The sequence below is a fragment of the Dermacentor andersoni genome, chromosome 11, assembly GCF_023375885.2.
Source record: "Dermacentor andersoni chromosome 11, qqDerAnde1_hic_scaffold, whole genome shotgun sequence".
NCBI lineage: Eukaryota > Metazoa > Arthropoda > Arachnida > Ixodida > Ixodidae > Dermacentor > Dermacentor andersoni.
Genome location: NC_092824.1, coordinates 1,535,858 through 1,558,059, shown reverse-complemented (window position 1 = coordinate 1,558,059; position 22,202 = coordinate 1,535,858). Strand labels below are relative to the sequence as shown.

The 22,202-nt window shown below is 44.4% G+C and overlaps 1 protein-coding gene across 3 annotated transcripts in view; it reads right to left on the bottom strand.

Annotated features, from left to right (window-relative positions):
* LOC126517808 (receptor-type tyrosine-protein phosphatase kappa-like) overlaps positions 1-22,202 on the bottom strand; it is a 472,380-nt gene that overhangs the window by 174,729 nt on the left and 275,449 nt on the right. For all 3 annotated transcript variants that reach the window (XM_050167603.3, XM_055064334.2, XM_072285643.1), the window contains one exon: positions 22,158-22,194. In XM_050167603.3, coding sequence (XP_050023560.1) covers positions 22,158-22,194 — 37 coding nt within the window. The remainder of the gene's footprint in view (positions 1-22,157; positions 22,195-22,202) is intronic.

Sequence of the window (22,202 nt, the reverse complement as noted above, 5' to 3'; positions counted from 1 at the left end):
AAATGAGATTTCAGAAAGCAAATATTTATTTAGCTTCTACTTCTTTAAATTCTAAAAAAATGTGATATTTCAAGAAACAATACTCGAAGTATACAACTCCGTACCTCAGCAACTACAAACGATATCGGATTTCTGTAAGCTGCACCCAAGATTTCATTTCATGTGGACAAAAATGATATATCATATGCCACTCTGAAATACACCACTAACTCCTGAATATGGCATTCGCGAAATCTTTGCAGGCATTGTAACAACTTCACATAAGTTATAAATTCATACATCGAATTTGTCCGATTGAGATGCTCCGAGGGATGCAGTTTAGAGCGATGCGATATCAGTTTTTATTCGAACTAACGGATTTGTACACTTCCTACTTCTATTCTTTTTTTCAGATTTGTCGATTTCCGAAAATTCTTGTCAATTATGCCATGGCCTAAATCAAAATTATTGTTGCAACGATCACTGTGATCTAACTTTCTCTCTTGAATGCAGTAATTTTCATTCAGATCGGTTGAGCGACTTTATCAAAAAATGATTTATGCGCTTTACATGTATTTGAGCAGCCGGCACCGAGGAAGGGCCCGAGCTAAAGCTCCCTCTTATTGAATCACACCGGCTCCTAGAAAACACACGAAACATAACGCTGACTACACAGAAGCCGGCGGCTGCAGTCGAGCACAAATATTAAAAAAAGAACAATGAAGAAATCAAACCCAACGGAAGCTTTGCTGGAGCCGTCATCTCGGCCAGACATCTCATCCGGAATGCCAACGAGCTGTCTGGCAAGGTGTCTAGCTAAACCCTCAATTCATAGCAAGTCGAGCAAGTAGCTGGTTGTCCAGATAAGGCTGATACATAAGCGCGTACGTTCCCAAGGGCCGAGGTGAAGCAACCGTATCAGGGTGCGCTTCTTTTTATTATTTCGTTTTAGTTGTGCGTCATTGCCTACGTCATCGCGCGAATTTCAAATCTTTAAGGGCGATACGCCACGTGGTGGCGAAAAAATAAACTAAACGCATGTCCAGAATTTCTGAATATGCCGTCGACTATCGCCATTTAAACAAGATCACGCGAAGAGACGTCTACTCACTACGACGCATCGATGACGCCTTGGACTGCTTGCATGGAGCTAAATACTTCTCGCCCATCGATCTTCGGTCCGGCTACTGGCAGATTTCAGTTGATGAAATGGACCGCGAGAAGACGGCCTTCATCACACCGGATGGCTTATATCAGTTCAAAATCATGCCCTTTGGGCTATGCAATGCTCCTGCGACATTTGAACGTATCATGGACTCTCTTCTGCGAGGCTACAATTGGGCCCCCGTTTTTGTTATCTTGACGACGTTATTTTTTCTTCCACCTTCGGCAGCCACCTTACCCGACTCGCAGCAATCCTTGAGGCCTTCCTAAAAGCCGGCCTCCAATTTATTTCCACGAAATGTCAATTAGGGCGCCATTAAATCACCGTGTCGGGACACCTCCTTGAGGCATCCGGTGTAAAACGAGATCCGGGAAAAGTTCGCGCCGTTCACAATTTCCCTGTGCCGCGTTCTGCCTCTTACGTGCGCTGCTTCGTCGGCCTGTGTTCTTACTTTCGCCGTTTCGTCAAAAACTTCGCCGACGTTGCTGGGCCTTTGACAGATCTTCTAAAGAAGAACACGCCATTCTCATGGGGCCCAGAGCAGGCTCACACGTTCGCCGCTCTCATCGGATTTCAGACCACCCCTCCCATACTTGCCCACTTTGATCCATCTGCACCGACCGAAGTCCAATCTGACGCAAGTGGCCACGGCATCGGCGCTGTTCTCGCCCAACAACAGAATGGTACAGAGTGCGTGATACCTTGCACTAGCTGCCTGCTGTCACCTCGCGAGACTAATTACTCCATCACCGAGTGGTAGTGCTTGGCTTTAGTTTGGGCTGTCACCAAGTTCCGCCCATATTTGTATGGCCGCACATTTTCGGTCGTTACAGACCACCCCGTTCCCTGTTGGCTGTCTTCCCTCCGGGACCCGACAGGACGGCTTGGTCGCTGGGCTTTACGGCTCCAGGAATTTTCATTTATTGTCAACTACAAGGCACGCCGTCTGCACAAGGACGCTGGCTGCCTCTCTCGTCACCCCGTGGATCCTCCTGATCGTGTTGCGCATGATCCGGTGACCTGCGTGATAGCTCTGACTGACATGACATACATGCGTGCTGAACAACACCGCGACGAATCATTACAGCCCATCGCCGGAGTGCAATTTGGCAGCACCGACGGCATCCTCTACCGCTGCAATATCAAGCCTTACGGCCCTGAGTTGCTCCTAGTCCTGCCTCGTCATATGCAATCCGCCATTCTCGAAAAACTTCATAATGCACCGATGGCGGGACACGTTAGAGTTTTGCGTACATACGACCACGTGACGCCAGTTCTCGTGACAGGGTCTCTACCGCTCTGTGCGTCGTTATGTCGCAACTTGCGAATTGTGTCAGCGCTAGAAGAAACCTCCCCTGGCACCTGTCGGACGACTCCATCCAATTGAAGTTCCGTCTGAAACTTTCGCGTGGGTCTTGACCTGCTTGGCCCATTTCGGACGACAACTAGAGGGAATGAGTGGATCACCGTCGCTACTGCTTATGGGACACGATACGCGATAAGAAAGATGTTGCCGACTAGTTGTGCAACTGACGTCGCCGATTTCCTCCTTCACAACGTGATTCTCCACCACGGTGCATCTCGACAGTTACTTACAGACCGCGACCGCTCGTTCTTGTCTCGAATTGTCGACGACCTCCTCCGCCCTTGTGCCGCTGAGCACAAGCTGTCCACCGCCTACCACCCACAAACGAACGGTCTTACGAAACGTCTAAACTGAACACTCACAGAGATGCTGTCGATGTACGCCTCCAACAATCACCGCGAGTGTGACGCCACGCTGGCCTACGCGACATTAGTGTATAACTCGTCCCGACATAACACCGCAAGATATTCACCCTTTAATCTTTTGTATGGTCGCGACCTGACATTGCCGTTTGACACCATCCTACCTTCTGTGCCACGTGTTCATCTGAGTGCGCTCGTGAAGTCATCGATCACGCTCACATGGCACGTAATGTCGCCTCATCTCGTTTATTAACCTAGCAGCGTATATAAGAAGCGCGTTACGACCGGAGCCATCGCGATGTTGAGTTCGCGCCTGGTGCTTGGGTGCACCTTCGCTCATCATGTCGTCGGGTCGGCCTCTCCCAGAAGCTTCTCTTTCACTAAAGAGGGCCTTATGAAGTCCTACGTCAATTTAACGACTTCAATTACGAGATCTCTCAGTTACAGTTTGACCCAATTTAAGCCCGACGCCTGTTGACATCGTGCACATTTCGTGGCTGAAGCCGTACTTCGCTCGCAATTATTTGCCTAACGTGCGCCGCGACGGCACCTCAGCACCTGGGGTCCTGTTACGGAAAGATAAAAGAAGAGAAAGAAGATCGCGAGACGCTGGCTGCTGCATGTGGTAGCTGGTCAGCCATCTTAACCACATTGACTCAGCTTCTACATACACTGGTAGCAAACGTTAGCAGACATTGGGGTTTTTGCGGCTCATGAGCTTTGAAGACTACCTTGCACCAGAAAATTACTCTGGCATGAAGCAGTAAAATGCGTTTCATTACATCGTTTTACTATCATCTCTGAGAAACGTAGTAAAAGGATGTCATGAGCCGGCTTCACGACGTACAGAGTTTTAGATCACGTGACCAAAAACCATCTATTGAGAATTTAAAACCACGTGATCTGGAACCAACCTGAACATCACGTGAGTAAATACTACCACTTTACTCCGCAAGGTCTCGATCATTGCAAGCTCCGCCCAATCCAGTTAAGCCTATGCTCGGCGACAGGCACGGCCGCGGCAGAAATGGCAAAGATCGATGCCGTGGCGGTGCATCCGCCAACGGAACCGCAGAACGTTGGAAACTTGGAACGTATGTACATGTACGTCGCGTAAGAGGTGTCTCAAGTGGACGCGGCTTTCGGCCGGCGCGCTGCCCGTTGCACGACCGACGAGCCAATCGACTGCATTGCGTCCGTGCGAACTCGTCGAAAAATAATGTTCCGATTCCGCCCTGCACGGCGAACCGGCGTGGCCATGCTCGCATTCAGCGACAAAAATCACCTCAAGAATCGTTCCTAGACCGATCCTCTCTACGGCAGGGAAATATCTTGCCGTTCGCGAGGGATACTTATTGCAAAAACCAGCGTCTTCCAGTGTGAAACCAGCGTGTTTTTTGGCACTGGGTCACACTGGGTACGCTGGCGCTCGCTGGGATTAACTGGGATACCAGTGAGAACGCTGGATAAGAGCTGGGCCACACTGGAAGAGACGCTGGTTCCACTGCCATGACGCTGGGGCGCACTGGTTTGCGCTGTCTCGCTGCAGTTCGCTGGTTCGCACTGGAAACTGCGCTGGTCGTGTTTGTGCCGCGCCGGTTCCAGTACGCAAGGACGAGCGCTGCTGAATATTAAATGCTTTATACAATTTCATCGCTTGATACCAATCTCTTGTCCTAAATAACGCTATATTTTGGGGTCATAAAACCCTATTTTGTGTCGCAGTTTGGAATAAAGGTGCGTGACCTGTTTATTCATGGACATTTGACACTGAAGATCACTTTCGTTTTTTTCATTTTCCCTTTTGACTGGGCGGATAGCTAAATTCTTCAACGAAACCACGCAAACGCATAGGACGCCGCGTTTTTTAGTAGTTCGCACGTAACATATGACTGGGAGTTGTCGACGTTGTCGCAGTGTTGTGGAGTGGACATCAAATGCAGAAATCGTTCAGACGTGCGTAAACGGACTCGAGTTCGAAGCCTATCGGTGACTGATATTATCGCGCCGATAACAAAGCTGAGGTGATTCGTGCGCTTTCACTTTTCCTGTTGTACTAAACAATGTTATGAGGCTCAAATACACATGTTAGCTTTCGCCAGCTACCCGCGCCGAGATCGGTCCCCACCGAAGCTAAGGCCTAGCGTATCTGCCGAGTCCGTCTTCACGCTATCGGCGCATCTAGGCTCGGGAATCAAGAAGTCTAAGAAGGATAAATCACTCTATATTTCAGGTTTGACATCGGTGTTCTTAAATAAACAATTTTTTCATGTCTACAGTGCCAGCACAAGAAACGATGACCGCCCATGTGACGCGTCATGAACACAGGTATATGTGCTATCGCCGAAGGCTCCAAGCACTAGCCTGCGCTTCTCTGACGAAGATATATGACTAAACAGACATGTTGACTGAAAGGCATCACTGAATTAAGAAAACGTTGCATATCCATCGCGTGAAGAACAAGAAACGGCTATCGAAATCGGCAGTAACAGCCCATACACTCTTAGGCAAAGTTACACCCTTTGGCTTGCCCCTTCTGCCACACAACAATAATCGTTATCTGCCTTGATGCGTTTCCTTTCTTTAACGCTGCGAGCCCGGTACTTTCCAGTAACGAAGGGCACGCCCGTTATCAGCATAGAACAGTTTACACCCTTTGGATTGCCCCTTCTGATAACGCGCGTGCCGTTAGTTACTGGAAAGTTCCGGGCTCGCAGCGTTAAAGAAAGGAAACGCATCAAGGCAGATAACGATTATTGTTGTGTGGCAGAAGGGACAAGCCAAAGGGTGTAACTTTGCCTAAGAGTGTACAGCGTCCCGGGTCGGCGGTTCATTTAGGACTTTTTTCGAAGATAAATACCAATCGCACGTGAAAATCGATTGCAAAAGAGTACACATTTGGGCTGGTTGGTTCATGATTACGAGCGCCGTTGTCTGTGTCCCCTCACTCGTCCCGTCGTTTCGCGCTGTTTTTATTGCTCGTGCTGAAAATCGATGTTGTGGCACTTCCGAGCATGCTACTCAATACGGACAGCAAATTTTTCTTTGTAGTACAGGCGTGAGTTTTAGTTGCTGGGCGATAGCGCATCTACCATGTCTGAGCGAGACGTAGATCTGCGAAACTAAAACTACTTCTTGATTTTAATATGGCAAATGATCCGCGAGAATTCATCTGTTGGCATGGCGTAGCGGTAGAATGTCGGGTTTGGGATTTGCGGGTCGGGCATGCGATTCCTGGTTAGCAGTTTTCTTTTATTGGACTAAAGCGCTCCTTGTTGCTTTCTGTATTAAAAAAAATATATACGGCGTCCAAGCACCGCATATTTATCGCGTTAGAGCTGCTTTTCGCACGAGTAGCCAGCGCCTCCCAGTACGCTGCGCCTGCCCAGCGCCCCAACGTGCCGCGCTGGGACCAATCCGGCGCGCTACAAACGGCGAGTTATCGCGTCTGCTGCTCCGATCGGAAGCAAACGCGTCGGTCAGAGTTCATTGCCAAGCACAAGCCCACTTTTACATGCTTCTACGAGCGAGAAAACGGCTGTCTCTTGTCCACTTTGAAGCTATAAACGGAATCGTCACGGCCCACTGTAGCACAAAAGAAACAAAACGTTGGTTAGTTGTACAGCGACAGCCAATGGAAAGCCTCACGCTCTAGAAATAGATGCGATCATGTCGAGCGTTAGTTCGTATTTCGAGTAGTGTAATACGCGTGTCACACCGCGCACTCTCCATGGCGATCAAACCCGACAGGATCGAATTTCTCGGTCGCGTGTGCCCCCCTATTGTGTCTAATAGCGGACGCTAAGAGGAAATATGGTCTCACCAATTCAAGATGAGGGCACATATTCTCGTAAACACGACAGCTAGCGCCGTAGGAAGCCTGTATAGGAGCGGGGATCATGAATTTGTGCTCAGTAGGTGTCAGAGAAGCCCGTAGGCCATCCACCATTACAAGAGGACGGAGCCGTACGAAGCTCGCTCATGGTTCGGCGTAAGTCCCTGTATATGCTTTATAAATAAGGAATGGGACCCTCGTCTGTAAAACGAAAATGTAACCGTTTCTTTGTTTGTAATGAATAAACTTGATTTGATTTGAAAAAAAAAAAAAGCCTACCTAGACACTGTAAACCCAACAATTGGGGCCTAAATGCCTGCCCTCCACCCAGCTACATCTTCCTTTGAGTGACAAACTCCGATTTCGAAGGCCGTGCTTTTGCAAGCTGCATGTGCCTGAAGCGGTTGCGAATCTTGAAGGCAACATCCGCTTCGTTTTCTTTTATATATACATTTCCTTAAACTTTGTATCACAAAGTACAAAGTACATATTTTTACAAAGTACACAATTTTGGACCCAACAAATTCTTTAAAGGGTCCCTACCGATCGTTATTAGAAGAAACACGTAATTTTCTCATTTACGATATATTTTTCTAAAAACCGCAGAGTGGCGCTGCGGCAGTATTTGTTTGGTCGACACACCACGTTGGTCGTACTGAATGCTCCTTGCAGTCTCAAGGCAAAAGCAACCGACGCGATTCGACTGCTCAAACGAGTCACTTCCCGGAAGGCTGGCATGAGAGAGGAGAGCCTTATTAGGCTCGTCCAATCCTTCGTCATCAGCCACGTCGCGTACGTTGCAGCCTACCACAGATGGCTGCAACACGAACGAAACAAAATCAACGTGCTTATCAGAAGAGCGTACAAGACGGCGCTGGGCCTGTTCGAGTCCACAAGCACGACCCGCTTGTTACAACTCGGGCTACACAATACGCTCGAAGAAATAGCCGAAGCGCAACGGACCTCTCAACTGGAGCGGCTGTCCATGACCAACGCCGGGAGGAAGATACTGGACGATCTGGGAATTAGACGCTCGAACCAGGTGGAGATGAAGCTCCCCGTCACCGAAGAGGTCCGACGCCAGACCAGAATTGACCCCATACCGAAGAACATGAATCCCGAGTTCAACAAGGGAAGAAGAGCGGCGAGGGCCAAGGCTCTCATCGACCAGCATGCCAACGACGAACACACGCGGTACGTGGACGCGGCCGAATACCAACGGAACGCCTTCGCAGCGGTCGTCATAGAGGCGTCAACCGGCGCCACGAGGACGGCAGCGAGCGTGAGAAGTGCCGGAGCGGAACAAGCGGAAGGGGTAGCCATCGCCCTGGCCATCGCCGACGCAGACTGCCACACTGTGCTGAGTGACTCAAGACAGGCGGTGCGAAACTTCGCCAAAGGGCAAATCTGCAGGGAGGCTGAGCGTGTGCTGCGAGCGGTAAAACTAGAAGAACGAAAAGTACGACTCAAGTGGTTCCCGGCGCACGTGGGCGACGCGTCGGAAAGCAATGAGAACCATAATGAGACGGCACACGCAGCGGTGCGAGCGCTAACCAACCGCGCCCCGGCGACAGACCGTCCGACGTGGTTTGGAACCAAGGACCGCATGACGGATTACAATGAAATCACGAAGGCCTATCGCCTGGCTCGCAGGACTCTCCCACCCCCGCACCCGAGACTGAGTCGAGCGGAGGCGGTAGTACTGAGACGGCTCCAGCCCGGATCGCTACCGAGCCCGAAACTGATGAATCGCATGTACCCCGAGACCTATCCGAAAGGTATGTGCAGAGTCTGCCGGAGAGAGACCGCAGACTACACGCACATCTTGTGGGACTGCATTAAATATCCAGAAGACGCTAAATCAGGAATACTCCCACCGCGGCTCGAGGCAGCCGCGAAGAGCTACGACCGAGACGATCAGCTCTGGGCCGTCCAGCAGGTCCTCGAGGCGCTCGAAAGGCACGGGCCCAGCGAGCCGGCAACGGCGAGCGGAGACCCGCTCGCCCTCGTCGACCTCGTCGCCCTCGACGTAGGCCCTCGTCGGGGCGCGCGAGCGCCTAACTGCAGGCATAAATAAAGTTTCTCCAATCCAATCGAATTGCAGTAAGGCGGTAGTTGAATTTTACTTGGAAGTGCCTCGACAAAATGTGCTCCTTGTCGTGTGCATTAACCATCGCAAACCCTACGGACTCGTGTAACGCCATTAGTTCGCCGTGTGTTTCGTGCGATCCACCAGTGTCGACATTGAGTGTCCTACTACAGCGCCCGTCCGAACTGCCTTTGTTCTGCCGAGCTGCCTACCCGCGCTCTCGTGAAAAGTCTGGTACTGGGGCTTCGAATCGTAGTGTATGTAAGACTGTTGAAGGTTGTGCTTTTGTGGAGCTGGAGTTAATCGGAAGGAAGTTCTACAGTGCTTGCGCCAGAAAAACGTCAGTGCCTTGGTACCTGTGAGACGAAGGAGCGTTCGCCAAGTCTTGAAAGGTAAGCAAGTTTGGCGCTTGCGCGCATTCTTGAAGCTTATGATTTACGTAATGAGCGTTGTGTAACTAGCTAGAGCAAAGCGCTTTCTGATCGTAGGTTGGCCATGTTGCTGTGCACATTTAGCAATTTCACGAAGGCTTCCTCTGATGTTACAGCGTACTTGCATTGTGCTGTGAAATATATGCTACCCGCCTTGATTGCTATGCCTAAATGGGCACACAATTATGAAAAGACTGAAAGTTGCTGTTCGTTCGGTAGTTTCCTGGCTAGACGTTATTCGTTATATAGGCATTCCCGCAAGTACCCGCATTACATGTGTGATGTATACGTTGATGTATCACGGGCTTCGCGCGTTGGCACACGATTGCTATGTTTGACGCTTAAGCAATAGAAGCTTGTGTTAAGATGTTTGTATGTATACGCGTCGCGAGAACCTGTGTGTATTGTTTATGTTCTTCAGTGTCTTCGCGTATTTGTCTTGTGTGTTGCAGAGCTGGTATAGGCCAATATTACAATAACGAGGTGTATTTTTAATCGAGACATTTCAATCAGATGCCGGCCTTTAAGAAAGACATAGACCAATTCTTAAGAACGGGATGTCAGCTCTTGCAATCGTAGGTTACGGCAGTGCGTAATAAAGTAAGGACTGCGATCTTGTAGCGATACTTACCCCTCGATTCTATACCACTATTGTCGCCCACCGCTAACGGCCGGCTGTTCCAGAACGTAGCACGGGCCGGGGCGTCGGTCAGGCCACGAACGAATAGCGAAAAGGAATAGCATCGCTACAAAATCATGGTCTACCTTTCAGAGTGCTCATTATTTTTGTTTAATCCAATGCTCCGTGCTTTACAACATATGTGAGTTTTGTTGTTGATTGACCTGGTAGTCTGTTGTTGCTGCTGATTTCGTTCCTTCCTCAAATTTCACTTGTTGCAAAATAGCAGTGTAACCTCCTGAGATATAACAAAGAGACATTTGTACAACCAGACGCAAATTCATGCAGCTGGCCGTGTGTGGCTGTCTTTGCAATTCCACATGACCCTGGTAAATCACAAATTTTCAGCTTCACAGCATAATAAATTAAACATTTCCTACTTTTGAAGGCTATGCGGATTCTGGAGGCACCCTACATCCCGCAGGAACCTGCTGCACTGCTGGAAGCTTTACAGCACGACGGCAAAGCACCTGATCTATGTGCTTTCTCAAAGGTGCGTACAAAACTGGCGCTGCCTTTCGAGTTGTAGGATACATTTATGTAATATGCAATCATTTTACTGTATTGCCATTTTCAGGATTTCTAGTGGCTGATCACGAATGTTATGCTTTGGTGGAGTGCCCTCAGTTTAATGAATTTACCTAAAGTAGCCTCCTCTGAATTAAATATAATTGGGGGCTTGAGTAATTATGCCTGATATACTCCATATAGACTCAATATTAATCTAGTCAAAATGCCTTTTTAAGAACCACGAATCGAGGTTTCATGTTATGAATAATGTGCTCTAGAGTGTCTAGAAAGATGTGTTCCACCACCTAAAGACATGGTTTAGGCACAAGTGCCTTAAGCACTGCTTTCGCACAAAAGTTGTATCATCAAGAGTTTCACGGAAGCCTGTGTGGTTGGTACGAAACATGACAAAGAAAGACATAGACCAACCAAATACACCATTAAAAGCAATACAATTCGGCTTCCATTTGGAAGCCTTGTTCACAATGGGGCAAAAAAAGTAGAAGCGCATATTTAACCAAGCTTTAGCATAAGATTGGGGGGGGGGGGGGACTTCTTGGTTTTAGATGAACGTGTGTCCTGTTGATTGCATCTCTAGGAAATCCGGGTACAGGCATGGCTTCCAATGTCATTCCTGGCCGATTATGCTAGACACTATCCAGTCACTATTGTGTTTAGTCATTGCTGCATGCTCTGCCAAAGCATTTGATGCCACTCTTTTCTCATTCACATCATCCCGATGTTGGTGTAGCGATTGTTTAAAGTTGCCCATCGCCCTAATGTAGATAGCATCTATATACACATGTTACGTTTCAAAGGTCAGAATTCATGTCAGTAAAATTTTTGATACGGTTTGTTACTGGGATGGCTATCTCGTTGCTTTAGCATGGCTTGTCACTGGGATTGCTCTGTTTGTTTAGCTTCTTGTCGGGTTCTTATGGATTTGATTTTGTGCACAATGAGATGTTACAAACACACCTTGCATGTACATCAAAAAAAGCTTTACAACAGAGATAACATATATACATGAGCACATATATGTGTCAATAAAATACTCAAGCCTCATTTCTGCCTACAGAAAAAGAAGTTATTTCTCCTCGAGGGCATGGCTGCTTGCAATAATGAGCCTCCAAGCAAAGGTTTTCTCTAATGCCTATTTTTGATATTTAAATGCTTATGTGGCATGTACAAACTGCTTGCATCAATTTCTCATTGGGATGAGCGGTCTACATTTTAAACTTGAGTAATAATTGCAATAATTAACTCATTTCACCTGTCTTCTAATGACTAAAATTCTATGCTTCTACCTTGCCAAACCTTTTATGAAATTAGTTTGATGAGGCCCAATATACAGGGCTTTCTAAATTTAAGGTATCAGTACCTATTAATGACTGTGCTAACAATGAAAATGCTGCTTGTGTATGTGGTGTATTCACTTTGTCAGACAAGATCTTTACACCCAAGTGCAGTCAGTAAATCGAAGACAACTGCATCTTTTTTAATAGTTCTTGAAGACTTGTGCGTCACTAATCTATACAGCTTGACCCTTAGCCCAATACTCAATCAGGCTTGAAGCTTTCAATGTCTGCTAATCGCTAGAACAGCACCAGATCTCATTGTGTCAAGGGGTGGAACGCATTTGCCTAGATCTAGGCAGATGAATGTCTTTCTTTCGCATTGAAGTTCCCAGTACTTTCTAGTCTTAGGTGAAAGTACACAGCTCAGCACAATGCATGTATGGCATACGTAAAAGTGCTTTGTTCTTTAAACCGAATCAACAAGCAGCTACTTCCGTTTTTGCATTCCTTGAGCAAAAGTGTATAAAAGGAATATGTGCTTGTTCTATTGCTTCACAGGTAGACATCGGTGACGGTGTATATGTTGAAAAGGGCCTGCTGAACAAGCTGCGCCTGGATGCTAAAACTCAGGCTTTCAGTTCGCGGGGGGCCCCCTTTAGGCTCCTTTTACAAAAGAAGAGGTTGAAGGGAGGCGCTACACATCGATGCGCCGCGATTGTTTGTGACATCGTCACTGGTGGCAGGCCTGGCCTGCCTTTTCGCTTTTTCTGGGTCTTTCGTTTCATTTCATTTCATTTATTTTTCCCTTAAAGGCCCGAAGGCATTACATAAGGGGGGAGCAAAATCAAGGTCAAAGAGAAAGAATAAATTGACAAAAGAGAACAATAACAAAAAACAAGGAGTATGTAACAGTTAAATGTTCTTGTCACGCGTATACAATGCAATGTAAAATTCACGGGATTGAAACACGAGAAAAAAATACAGATATATATATGAAACACTCAATTATTCCACGAGAAAAATACAGTGAAAAAGGCATCACACGGAAAACAAGTAAAAATAAAAAATCAGCTGTTCAGAGTGTCGAATTGAATATGACAGGAACCTTTTGCCCTCATGAAAAATGGTCATTTAGTTTATCCCGGAATGATTTATATGTTACATGTTATCTACCCAAAAAAGGCCCACAGGATTTTGACATTTATTGAGCACTGCTTTTTGGATTTGAGCTACACAAAGCCACGGGCGAAAGCATTGTAGTAAGTCAATTTTTACAAGAACTTTTGCTAGGCAAGAAAATTTTCAGATGCATATCTTCAGGAAAGTTTCTGTAAAAATTATTTTGCCTCACAAAAGCACTCTTGGGCTCTGTGGCCGGCAGGTTGCCCAAGCCATGTAGCACAGTGCTTGCTTTAAAGGGACACGAAAGAGAAAATTTATTTGAGCTTTATTAAATCATTCTACAACACCGAAAAAACAACTGTTACCATGAGAAATGGCTTGAGAAGCCAGATAACTTGCAAAAATGAAAACTGGTGTCGCCACCACCATCTTATAATTCCTGCACCAGCTCGCTGTGATATGGAATTTGACGGTGTCTGTTTGGGTCTAGTTAATGTTCTACTGGCCAATATTGATGAATTCTGTTCTAAAGGAATCAAAGAATAAACTTAGTTGAAGTATGACTCCACACTGATGTGTGGGCGCTGCATAAAATTTGAAAAATGAAAGCTAAATCTTTATTTTCTCCTCTTAACCCACTTATTGCCACAATGTTCATGGATACAAAGTTCTGAAAGATTGTTTTATCAGTCTAAAATGATTTACTGTTTCTCTTTGGTGTCTCTGTAATGGACCTTTAGCAACAAAATGTGTTAGTATGCCACTAGGGTTAGGCCAACGTGGCTCTGTGTTAATCACCACAAGTGTATTATGCAAAACTTAATGGCTCAGAAATGGGTAATTCAGGGGGGAGTTGATTTAGCTATTTTTATTTCTTTTTTTTTTCATGGACTTCTCACATTACACTTTGTCACAACACATTCACTTCATTTCATTTCATTTATTGATACTGTGAATCCCATCAGGGATTGTAACAGGAAGGGCTGTATGTTATACATAGGAACATGGTATAAGGTGTTACTTACTAAATCTTATACAATAAAAAACTTGGGCATATAACAATTTGATTACGTGATTATACAAGAGAATAAATAGAACGGAGAGGTTATGACAAAGATAATTGCAGTTACAGAAACCAGTTACAAGGTCAGTATTGAGGTAATAACAGTCACGCAAGAATCGAAGTTACAATAATGCCAACAAGAAAAGAAATGTAATGCATCATTGCCGTAATTATAGTCAAGCACAAACACCATTAAAATAACAAGGCAACAAGGAACTACGTAAATAATGTGAATAATTATTGCTGCAATGCGTATAGTTGATCCGCAATCAGGGTACTAAACGTATCTAAGGATGAGCTGTCAGTGCTAATATTATTCCATTCGCGTGTCGCCCTTGGAAAAAAAGAGTATTTGAAAATATCAGTGCGGAATGGAAATTCGCTTAATTTGTGTGTGTGTTTACGACGAGTTATTCTATTCGATGACGTTGATATGTATTTCATAATAGGCAGTTTAAGTTGATTGTGTATTAACTGATACATGATTTTTTGTCTAGCAAGCTTGGCTCTGTTATGCATGGTTAGAAGTTCTGCCCGTTTCAGTAATGCTGTTGGTGAGTCTGTGATGAAGTGTTTATTATATATGTATCTCAGCGCTTTTCGCTGTACCCCTTCAAGTTTTTTAATCAGTTTGTTAGTAAACGGGAACCAAACGGTGTTGGCGTACTCTAGAACTGGTCTTATGAGTGTTTTATATGCGAGTAACTTTGTTTCATATGGTGCTAGTTTAAGGCGTCGGTTAATGAAGAATAGCTGTCTTATTGCGGTTGATGTGATATTGTTAACGTGAGAATCCCACCTGAAGTCAGATGTTAGTGTCACACCAAGGTACTTATGCTCATGAACAGATGCAAGAGGAACGTTGTTAAGGGTGTACTGGAAGGCTGATGTATGTTTTTTTCTGGTTATAGATAATAGAACGGACTTTTTTAGATTGATATCCATCTGCCAGTCCTTGCACCACTGGGAAACTGCTGTTATGGCGTTATTTAAAGTTCTATGGTCATCAAGGCAGTTAATTTCCTGGAAAAGAACGCAGTCATCTGCAAAAAGTTTGATATTCTGTGAAGCACATGCGGGTAAGCCAATAATAAAGATTAAGAATAATACTGGGGCTAAGACACTTCCTTGGGGTACTCCTGATGTAACGTTAGTTGTCGCGGACCTCTTGTTGTTAATTTCAACAAATTGTGTGCGATTACTAAGATAGTTTTTGATTCAATCAAGGATAGGGCTGCTTCCCAAAGTTAGTTCTAGTTTCGCAAGAAGTTTAGTGTGTGACACGCGGTCAAATGCCTTCGAAAAGTCTAAAAATATGAGGTCTATTTGTTTCTGGTTATCAATGCTCTTGGATATGTCATGTGTTAATTGAATTAATTGCGTAATAGTAGAAAGGCCTTTACGAAAGCCATGCTGACAAGGGGTTAGGATATCATTTACTTCTAAATAAGCATTTACGTGTTTTAAAATAATATGCTCTAATAACTTGCATACTGTACTGGTTAATGATATGGGTCTGTAGTTTGAAGGATCAGATTTATTTCCTGATTTGTGTATTGGTGTTATTTTGGCAGTTTTCCATTCCGTAGGAAGGGTGCAGGTGGATAATGATTTGTTAAAAAGGAGGATTAGGAATTTCGCCATCCACTCGGCATATCGATGAAGGAATATGTTAGGGATGTTATCTGGCCCTGGTCCTTTTTTGTGTCGAGATTAAGTAAACGATTTAGTACTCCTGTTTCTGTTATAGTTAATGGTTCCATCTTCACACTAGTGCCGGAGGTTATTCCTGGTAGCTCTCCGTTATCAGATGTAAAAATAGAGCAGAAAAAAATATTCAAAGAAGTCGCAGCGTTTTTGTTATCCGCAGGAGACGTCATTCTTTCGTCTCGTTTTATAGGGCTTAAATAACGCCAGAATTTTTCGGGAGCATTCTTTATAAAGTTAGGAAGTGTGTTTGTAAAGTAGTGTGATTTGGCCTTCTTAATTTTTGTTTTCAAATCGTCCACGGCGTAAGTTAATTGTTGAGCAGTTCGTTGTGAGGGATGGGATTTTTTATTTATTCTGATTCGGCGAACTTTCCTTTTTGCATGAATAACGGTTCGAGTTATCCAGGGATTATGTTTATGAGTTTTCTTAGTTTTCTAGGGGACGTAGTTACTGATGCAATATGACACAACGGACTTAAATTCGTGCCATAAAATTTCTATGTCTGTGTTTCCATCATGTACGAGTTTCAACTATCGGTATGACGATAGTTGAAATGACAGTGTATCAATGATGCTTGTATCATCAGCTCTGTTGTAGTCTTTGCACGTTTTTGTTGGTTGTGAAGAGGGTAGCGAATCTTGATACGGCACCTCACACAATACTGGTTTGTGATCTGAGAAGCGCGTTGAGACTTCGAATTTAGCGTTATGGGTGGGGAAATGATTGCTTAAAAATACTAGGTCTAAAATGTTAGAACTGGATCCTTGTACACGCGTAGGTTCAGTTATTATCTGGGTTAGGTTAAAAGAAAGCATAATGTCGAAAAGAATATCTGCGCAAGGTGAACGGTGATGCAGTGTATGCCAGTTGATATCAGGGAGATTAAAGTCGCCTAGTAATATGAGCTTGGTGCCCTTCACATGCTGCTGCATATACACGTGCAATGATTGCAACACATTCAAATCAGTAGAAGGACTACGGTAAATGCATCCAACAATGAAGGTGGTAGTGGCAAAGCAAAGTTTGCAAAATACAGCTTCAACACCCTCAACGTCAGGCAACTTAACGTACGGAATTTCCTTTTTTATCAAAATAGCAACGCCACCGCCTCGTGTTGGCCGATCTTTGCGAATAATGACGTAGTTTGGGTGAGTAATTTCGAAGTCTTTGACGTCTTTGGTTAGCCAAGTCTCTGTTATGCCTATAAATTCCGGTTTGAAAGCTATTAACATTGATTCGAGGGGTCCGAGCTTACTACTAATACTTCGAGCGTTAACATTACCGAACGTTATTTTGGATGTTAGGGGCGGCGGGGACGCAAGGTTCGCGTACCGACGTCCTGGTTTTGTGTATCGCTTGAAGTGGACGTAATGGGGGTCACCTCATCATTTTCCTCGTCCCAAGAATAAAGGCAACTATTAATCTTTAGTTTGTCGTAGACCAGGGCCACTTTATCACCGGATTCCTTCCTTGCTTTTCCATATGGCCATAGCTTCTTCCTAATATCTCGAAATCGCGGTGAAAAGTCTTCGCTGATGGCGTAATCAGTATCCTTGAGTTTTTTACAGTTACGCAAAATTTTTGTTTTGTCTCGGAAGTCTAGGAGCTTAAAGATTATTGGTCTTGTTTTGTTTGCCATTGGTTTGCCTAGTCTGTGGATGCGTTCTATTGCCACTGCTTCTAACTTCAAGGTATGCCTAATGACCTTTTCATTCACCGCGCGTTCCAGAGATTCGGTATTTTCTTCTGTATCTTCCTGCATACCATACACAATAAGGTTCGACCTTCTGGATCTATTCTCTAGATCGTCTAGCCTTAATTCCAAGGACGATACAGTTTTTTGAAGGCTAGCGATTTGTTTCGTGCAAGCTGAAACATTGTCTTCAAGGCATGATAGTCGTTCTAGTTTTTTATCTATCGAAGTCAGTCGTTCTTCCTTTATTGTCTTTATATCAGCGGCGATTTGAGTTAACTGTTTGGCAAGGCCCGAAAGGTCAGGCCCGCGATTTGTATCGACATCTCCGGCAAGCAATACCAACTTTGCAAGGTACACCATGTCATACAGAGAATCGAGAAGCACCATAGGGCACGGCAGCACGACGAGACAGCACGACGGTACTTTGAAGTAACTGTGGAGAATAAGGTGGTTTGGTATTGAGACTTGCCTTCTGTGTGTAAACAGTGCTAGATTAACAATACAAAGACACCATAGATGCTGACTGGCAACATGCAGGGGATTGAGGGCAGCTACAAATATATATCCTTGTAGTCGTACCTAGGTAGCACTATGGTCAATTTGTGACACAAGCATATGGCATCCATCGCAACCACATGCCTAGAAACAGACAAGGGCAACACATTCAATTACCTTTTAGACTATCTAAGAAGCACTACAATTTTTAGGCAACGAAATTGAAATCTGGCTTATGCCCATGAGTACCGCAATACAGTTGTGCAACATGTTCCTCTTCTGTGGGAAAAGGGCTGCATACGTTTTCTTTGAGCACAAGTGAGAATGGTATCAGTTAATGACTGTTTTCACGTATGTTTTGTCATGTGTGTATTAGCAATTACCACTTTCCTCATCTGAGTGAGGTCACTTTTTACAAAGTTTGAAAGTTGATAGAACATGTTGCTCATGGTTGCAGTTTTCTTGCTAACTATCCATTCATTGCACTGTGCACCCATGTCTTGGGCAACTAGCTGTTTGAAGGTCAGTGTGCTATCAATGGGTCTAATGATAATCTCTAGTGCGCTCTCATTTGCTTGTTGCAATACTTAAGAGTGAGATTTTATGTATTGTGTGACTTGTTTATTTTCACTGTACTTTAGTTTCACTACACCTTGAATGCGTTATGATAGTTTTTCTTTTGCAATGAAAGATATGGTGGGCAGATGCCAACACTAATGTGATAGTATGAATGCTTTGTGTATTTATCACGATTGTTTCATTTTGCTGGGGCAGTAATGGTCATTAGCAGCATATGCTATTTGCCCTTAAGTGCAATATATTTATGTTGCATAGTATTGTTCATAATGATCCACTGAATGCACTGCACACCCATGTTCTGGACAACTGCCTGTGTGAAGAAATTATCTGCATATTCAGTGGGTCTAATGTTAACACCTCTACTACTGACTTAGCTTCACTACATCTTGAATGTGTTCTGATAGTTTTTATTTTGCCGTCAGAGATGTAGTGGGCAGCTGCCGGCACTAATGTGAAAGTACGAATGCTTGCTGTATTTACCACATGTTTGTTTCATTTTGTCTGGGGCAGTAATGGCCATTAGCAGCAGATGCCATTTGGCCTTAAGTGCAATACTCTTATGTTGCATAGTTATGTTCATACTGATCTATTGAATGCACTGCACGCCCATGTGCTGGACAACTGCTTGTTTGAAGGAATGATCTGCATATTCAGTGGGTTTAATGTGCACGTCTCTAGTACTGACTGTATATTTCAGCTAGATTTTATATTGTGTTGTTTGCTTTCACTGTACTTTAGTTGGATTGCACATTGAATATGTTGTGATATATTTTATTTTGCTATGAGAGATCTAATGGGCAGTTACCAGCCTCAGTCTGTGTATTAGAACAAATATTTATTATGCTTATCACAGCATTTTTAAGGCCATTGTTTTGTGATGATTAACTCATGCCTGACTTTTTTATTAGAAACATGTCAGAACTAATAAACAATTACTCATGCTTGGGATCCTTGAAATCATCCTTGTAATCTTTCAATTGTCTTCGAAATACTTCCACATCAGCCCCAAGAAACTCCAGAACGGGCTTGAAAAATTACTCTCGGAAAGAACCGAGAAAACCTGATGAACGAGGTAAAAAAATACTCCGAGGTCAGCTCCAACAAACTACAGAACGGGCTTTAAAAAATACTCTCAGGTAGAACTAAGAAACCTTGACAACGGGGTAAAAAAATACCCCCACATCAGTACCAAAAAACTCGAGAATAGGCCTGAAAATAACTCCCAGGAATAGCCTAGAAAACAGGATAAATCACGTAAAAAAGTAATCCCACATCACCTCCAACAAACTCCACAATGGGCTTTAAAAATTACTATCAGATAAAGCTGAGAAAAGTTAATGAAAGAGGTAAAAAAATACTCTCGCATCAGAGCCAAGAAACTCTCGAGTGGGCTTGAAAAATAACTCGTGAATAGCCGCTAGAACTTCGTGATAGGAGTAAAAATATAGTCCCACTATCCTCCCTAAAAACCTTCACACAGATTAAAAAAATACTCTCGTTTCTACATACAAAAAACTTGGTCAGCATGGTAGTAAATTTTTTACCTCGACTGGTACGTAGTAAAAAAAACCCAGAAACGGGAATGCGATACAGGACGAGCGGTTTACTCCCATTTCGCGTTATTTTTGTTTACTCTGTATATATTGTAAATACTGTCTGTCTAAACATACCCGTAGCAAGAGTGTGTGTGTGTCGTGTGTGTGTGCGTTTGTGCGCGCGTTTGTGCGCACATGTGTGCGTGTGCGCGCGTGTTATGAGAACTCCGGCATCGCAGCTGGCAGTCGAAGAAGTGGACAAAGTGACGCGTGAGCGCGAGCGGTGAATCGAGGCTTGGCTGGGCGCTCTCGCGCCCGGCTTGCCAGGACTGGGGCCTACTGGCGTGGCCTGAGAGAACGCGCCGTTCCCACAATATATATACACTTCCATCTCGTTTACTTGAAGCGCTGAATGTCTTGTGCTCTCGAATGGGAGCAAGAAGGGTGCAGACTCCTTGTCAGGCATCCACTTCCCTTTTGGTCTGCGCCCTAGGCAACTGTACCATACGTTGTTTGAATAAACTCGCTCTCTCTCTCTCTCTCTATATATATATATATATATATATATATATATATATATATATATATATATATATATATATATATATATATATATACACACACATACAGCGAAGCAGACGCGCGTATGAAGCGGTTTATTGACGTTTCGGCCGGGGTCCGGCCTTCATCAGAATATTACATCACCGCTATTCTGATGAAGGCCGGACCCCACCGAAACGTCAATAAACCGCTTCATACGCGCGTCTCCTTCACTGTGAATATTTACCCGGACCCAGAACTGCTTTTTTTTCTGGTATATATATATATATATATATATATATATATATATATATATATATATATATCGACGGCCTGGCATCCGTCGGCCATGCAATACTAGTCGTGAAGATCTTGCGGTGTGAATGGAGACGCCAAGCACGTTCCTCCGATATCTTCTAAATATGCAAGCCTGGAGTAGGGCGCACACTTCCTCCCACCCACCTGAGATGCGGGCCTTTCGCGTTGTTGGGGACCAAACAACGGAGTTTCTCTGGCAATAGGTGCTGGAAAGACTCAGTTTCCGGTCTACTCCGGGCATGCAAGGCTCACAATGCGACATGCACATTGTATGCTGTGTATGCACAACATCGATGTGCACAACGTATGCTGCGTCTTTTCACTTGGCCCAAAGTTCACCGTGCTACCCAGGAAGTCAAGGTTAGACCAGCTTTCTTTTCTGCAACAGATGTCTCGACACGCCTCACCCTTTGCGAGCGACAAAGAGGTGGCGTATTTATGCATGCGCAGATGATAACCCCTGGCTCAGGAAGCAGATATATATCAGTGAATCTTTCATAATAACGTTGTTGGCAGTTCAGCACTCGTCTATGTCTCGACTCCATCCGTGCCTGTATTTTTTCTGATGGGCTGACGCTTTTCAATTATGTACCAACACGCACAATATGCGACATGAATATAATTGAACGTATTTCGTTTTGTAAGTATTTAGTTTTAGCTAGTTAAGATAGCTTTTATACGTCATTTATTAGATCAATCATATCAGAGGTTCACAGTACGGAGGAGGCTTGAAGAGATCTACTATGGTTCAACAGAGTAGGTAAGTGGAGCCAAGTTTCGACAAGAGGGCCTTGCCAGTCCACTTGTCGGCTCCAGCGGCATCCCTTGTTCTACTATTATCTTTAGTTATCCATGCAATACATCTCTTTTCTATTATAGGAGAATATCTAAGTAAATATAAGCGAATTAGTAATGTAATACAATATAATATGTGAGCTCCTTTCTCGTCCTGTATGATGCCAAATTTCAGCACACTTCTTTAAAACCAGTGTTCTTTTCAACGATGCAGCAAATTTAACCTGTTGTTTTTTATTATTTCCGCAGTGCAATTTTTAAACATATTTCTTTGACCACATGTCTGTCTTGTTTTCATTGACCGTTGGCTTCATGCGGTTGTTGCCTCTATAAAAATCGAGCCCCCTCGATGTGTAAGTGTATAATTGGCAACCTATACATACAGGATCAATGGTAGTCTTTTGTCGTTAGTTATTTAGTTATAACCTTTAGTTATTTTTCTTTGTTTACCTTAGCTAATGTTCTAGTGACAATTGGCCTCTTCAGGGGTGAAACGTTAGAAATGTGTCAGGCGTGAAGCAGCGAGTACTTATTATCACATATCTTAACTGCGGATATGCGTTCATGAGAAGCAGACGCGCGCTTCTTACCTTGAGTACAGATGTAGGCCTTGGGCTTGCGGTAACCCTGCAAAA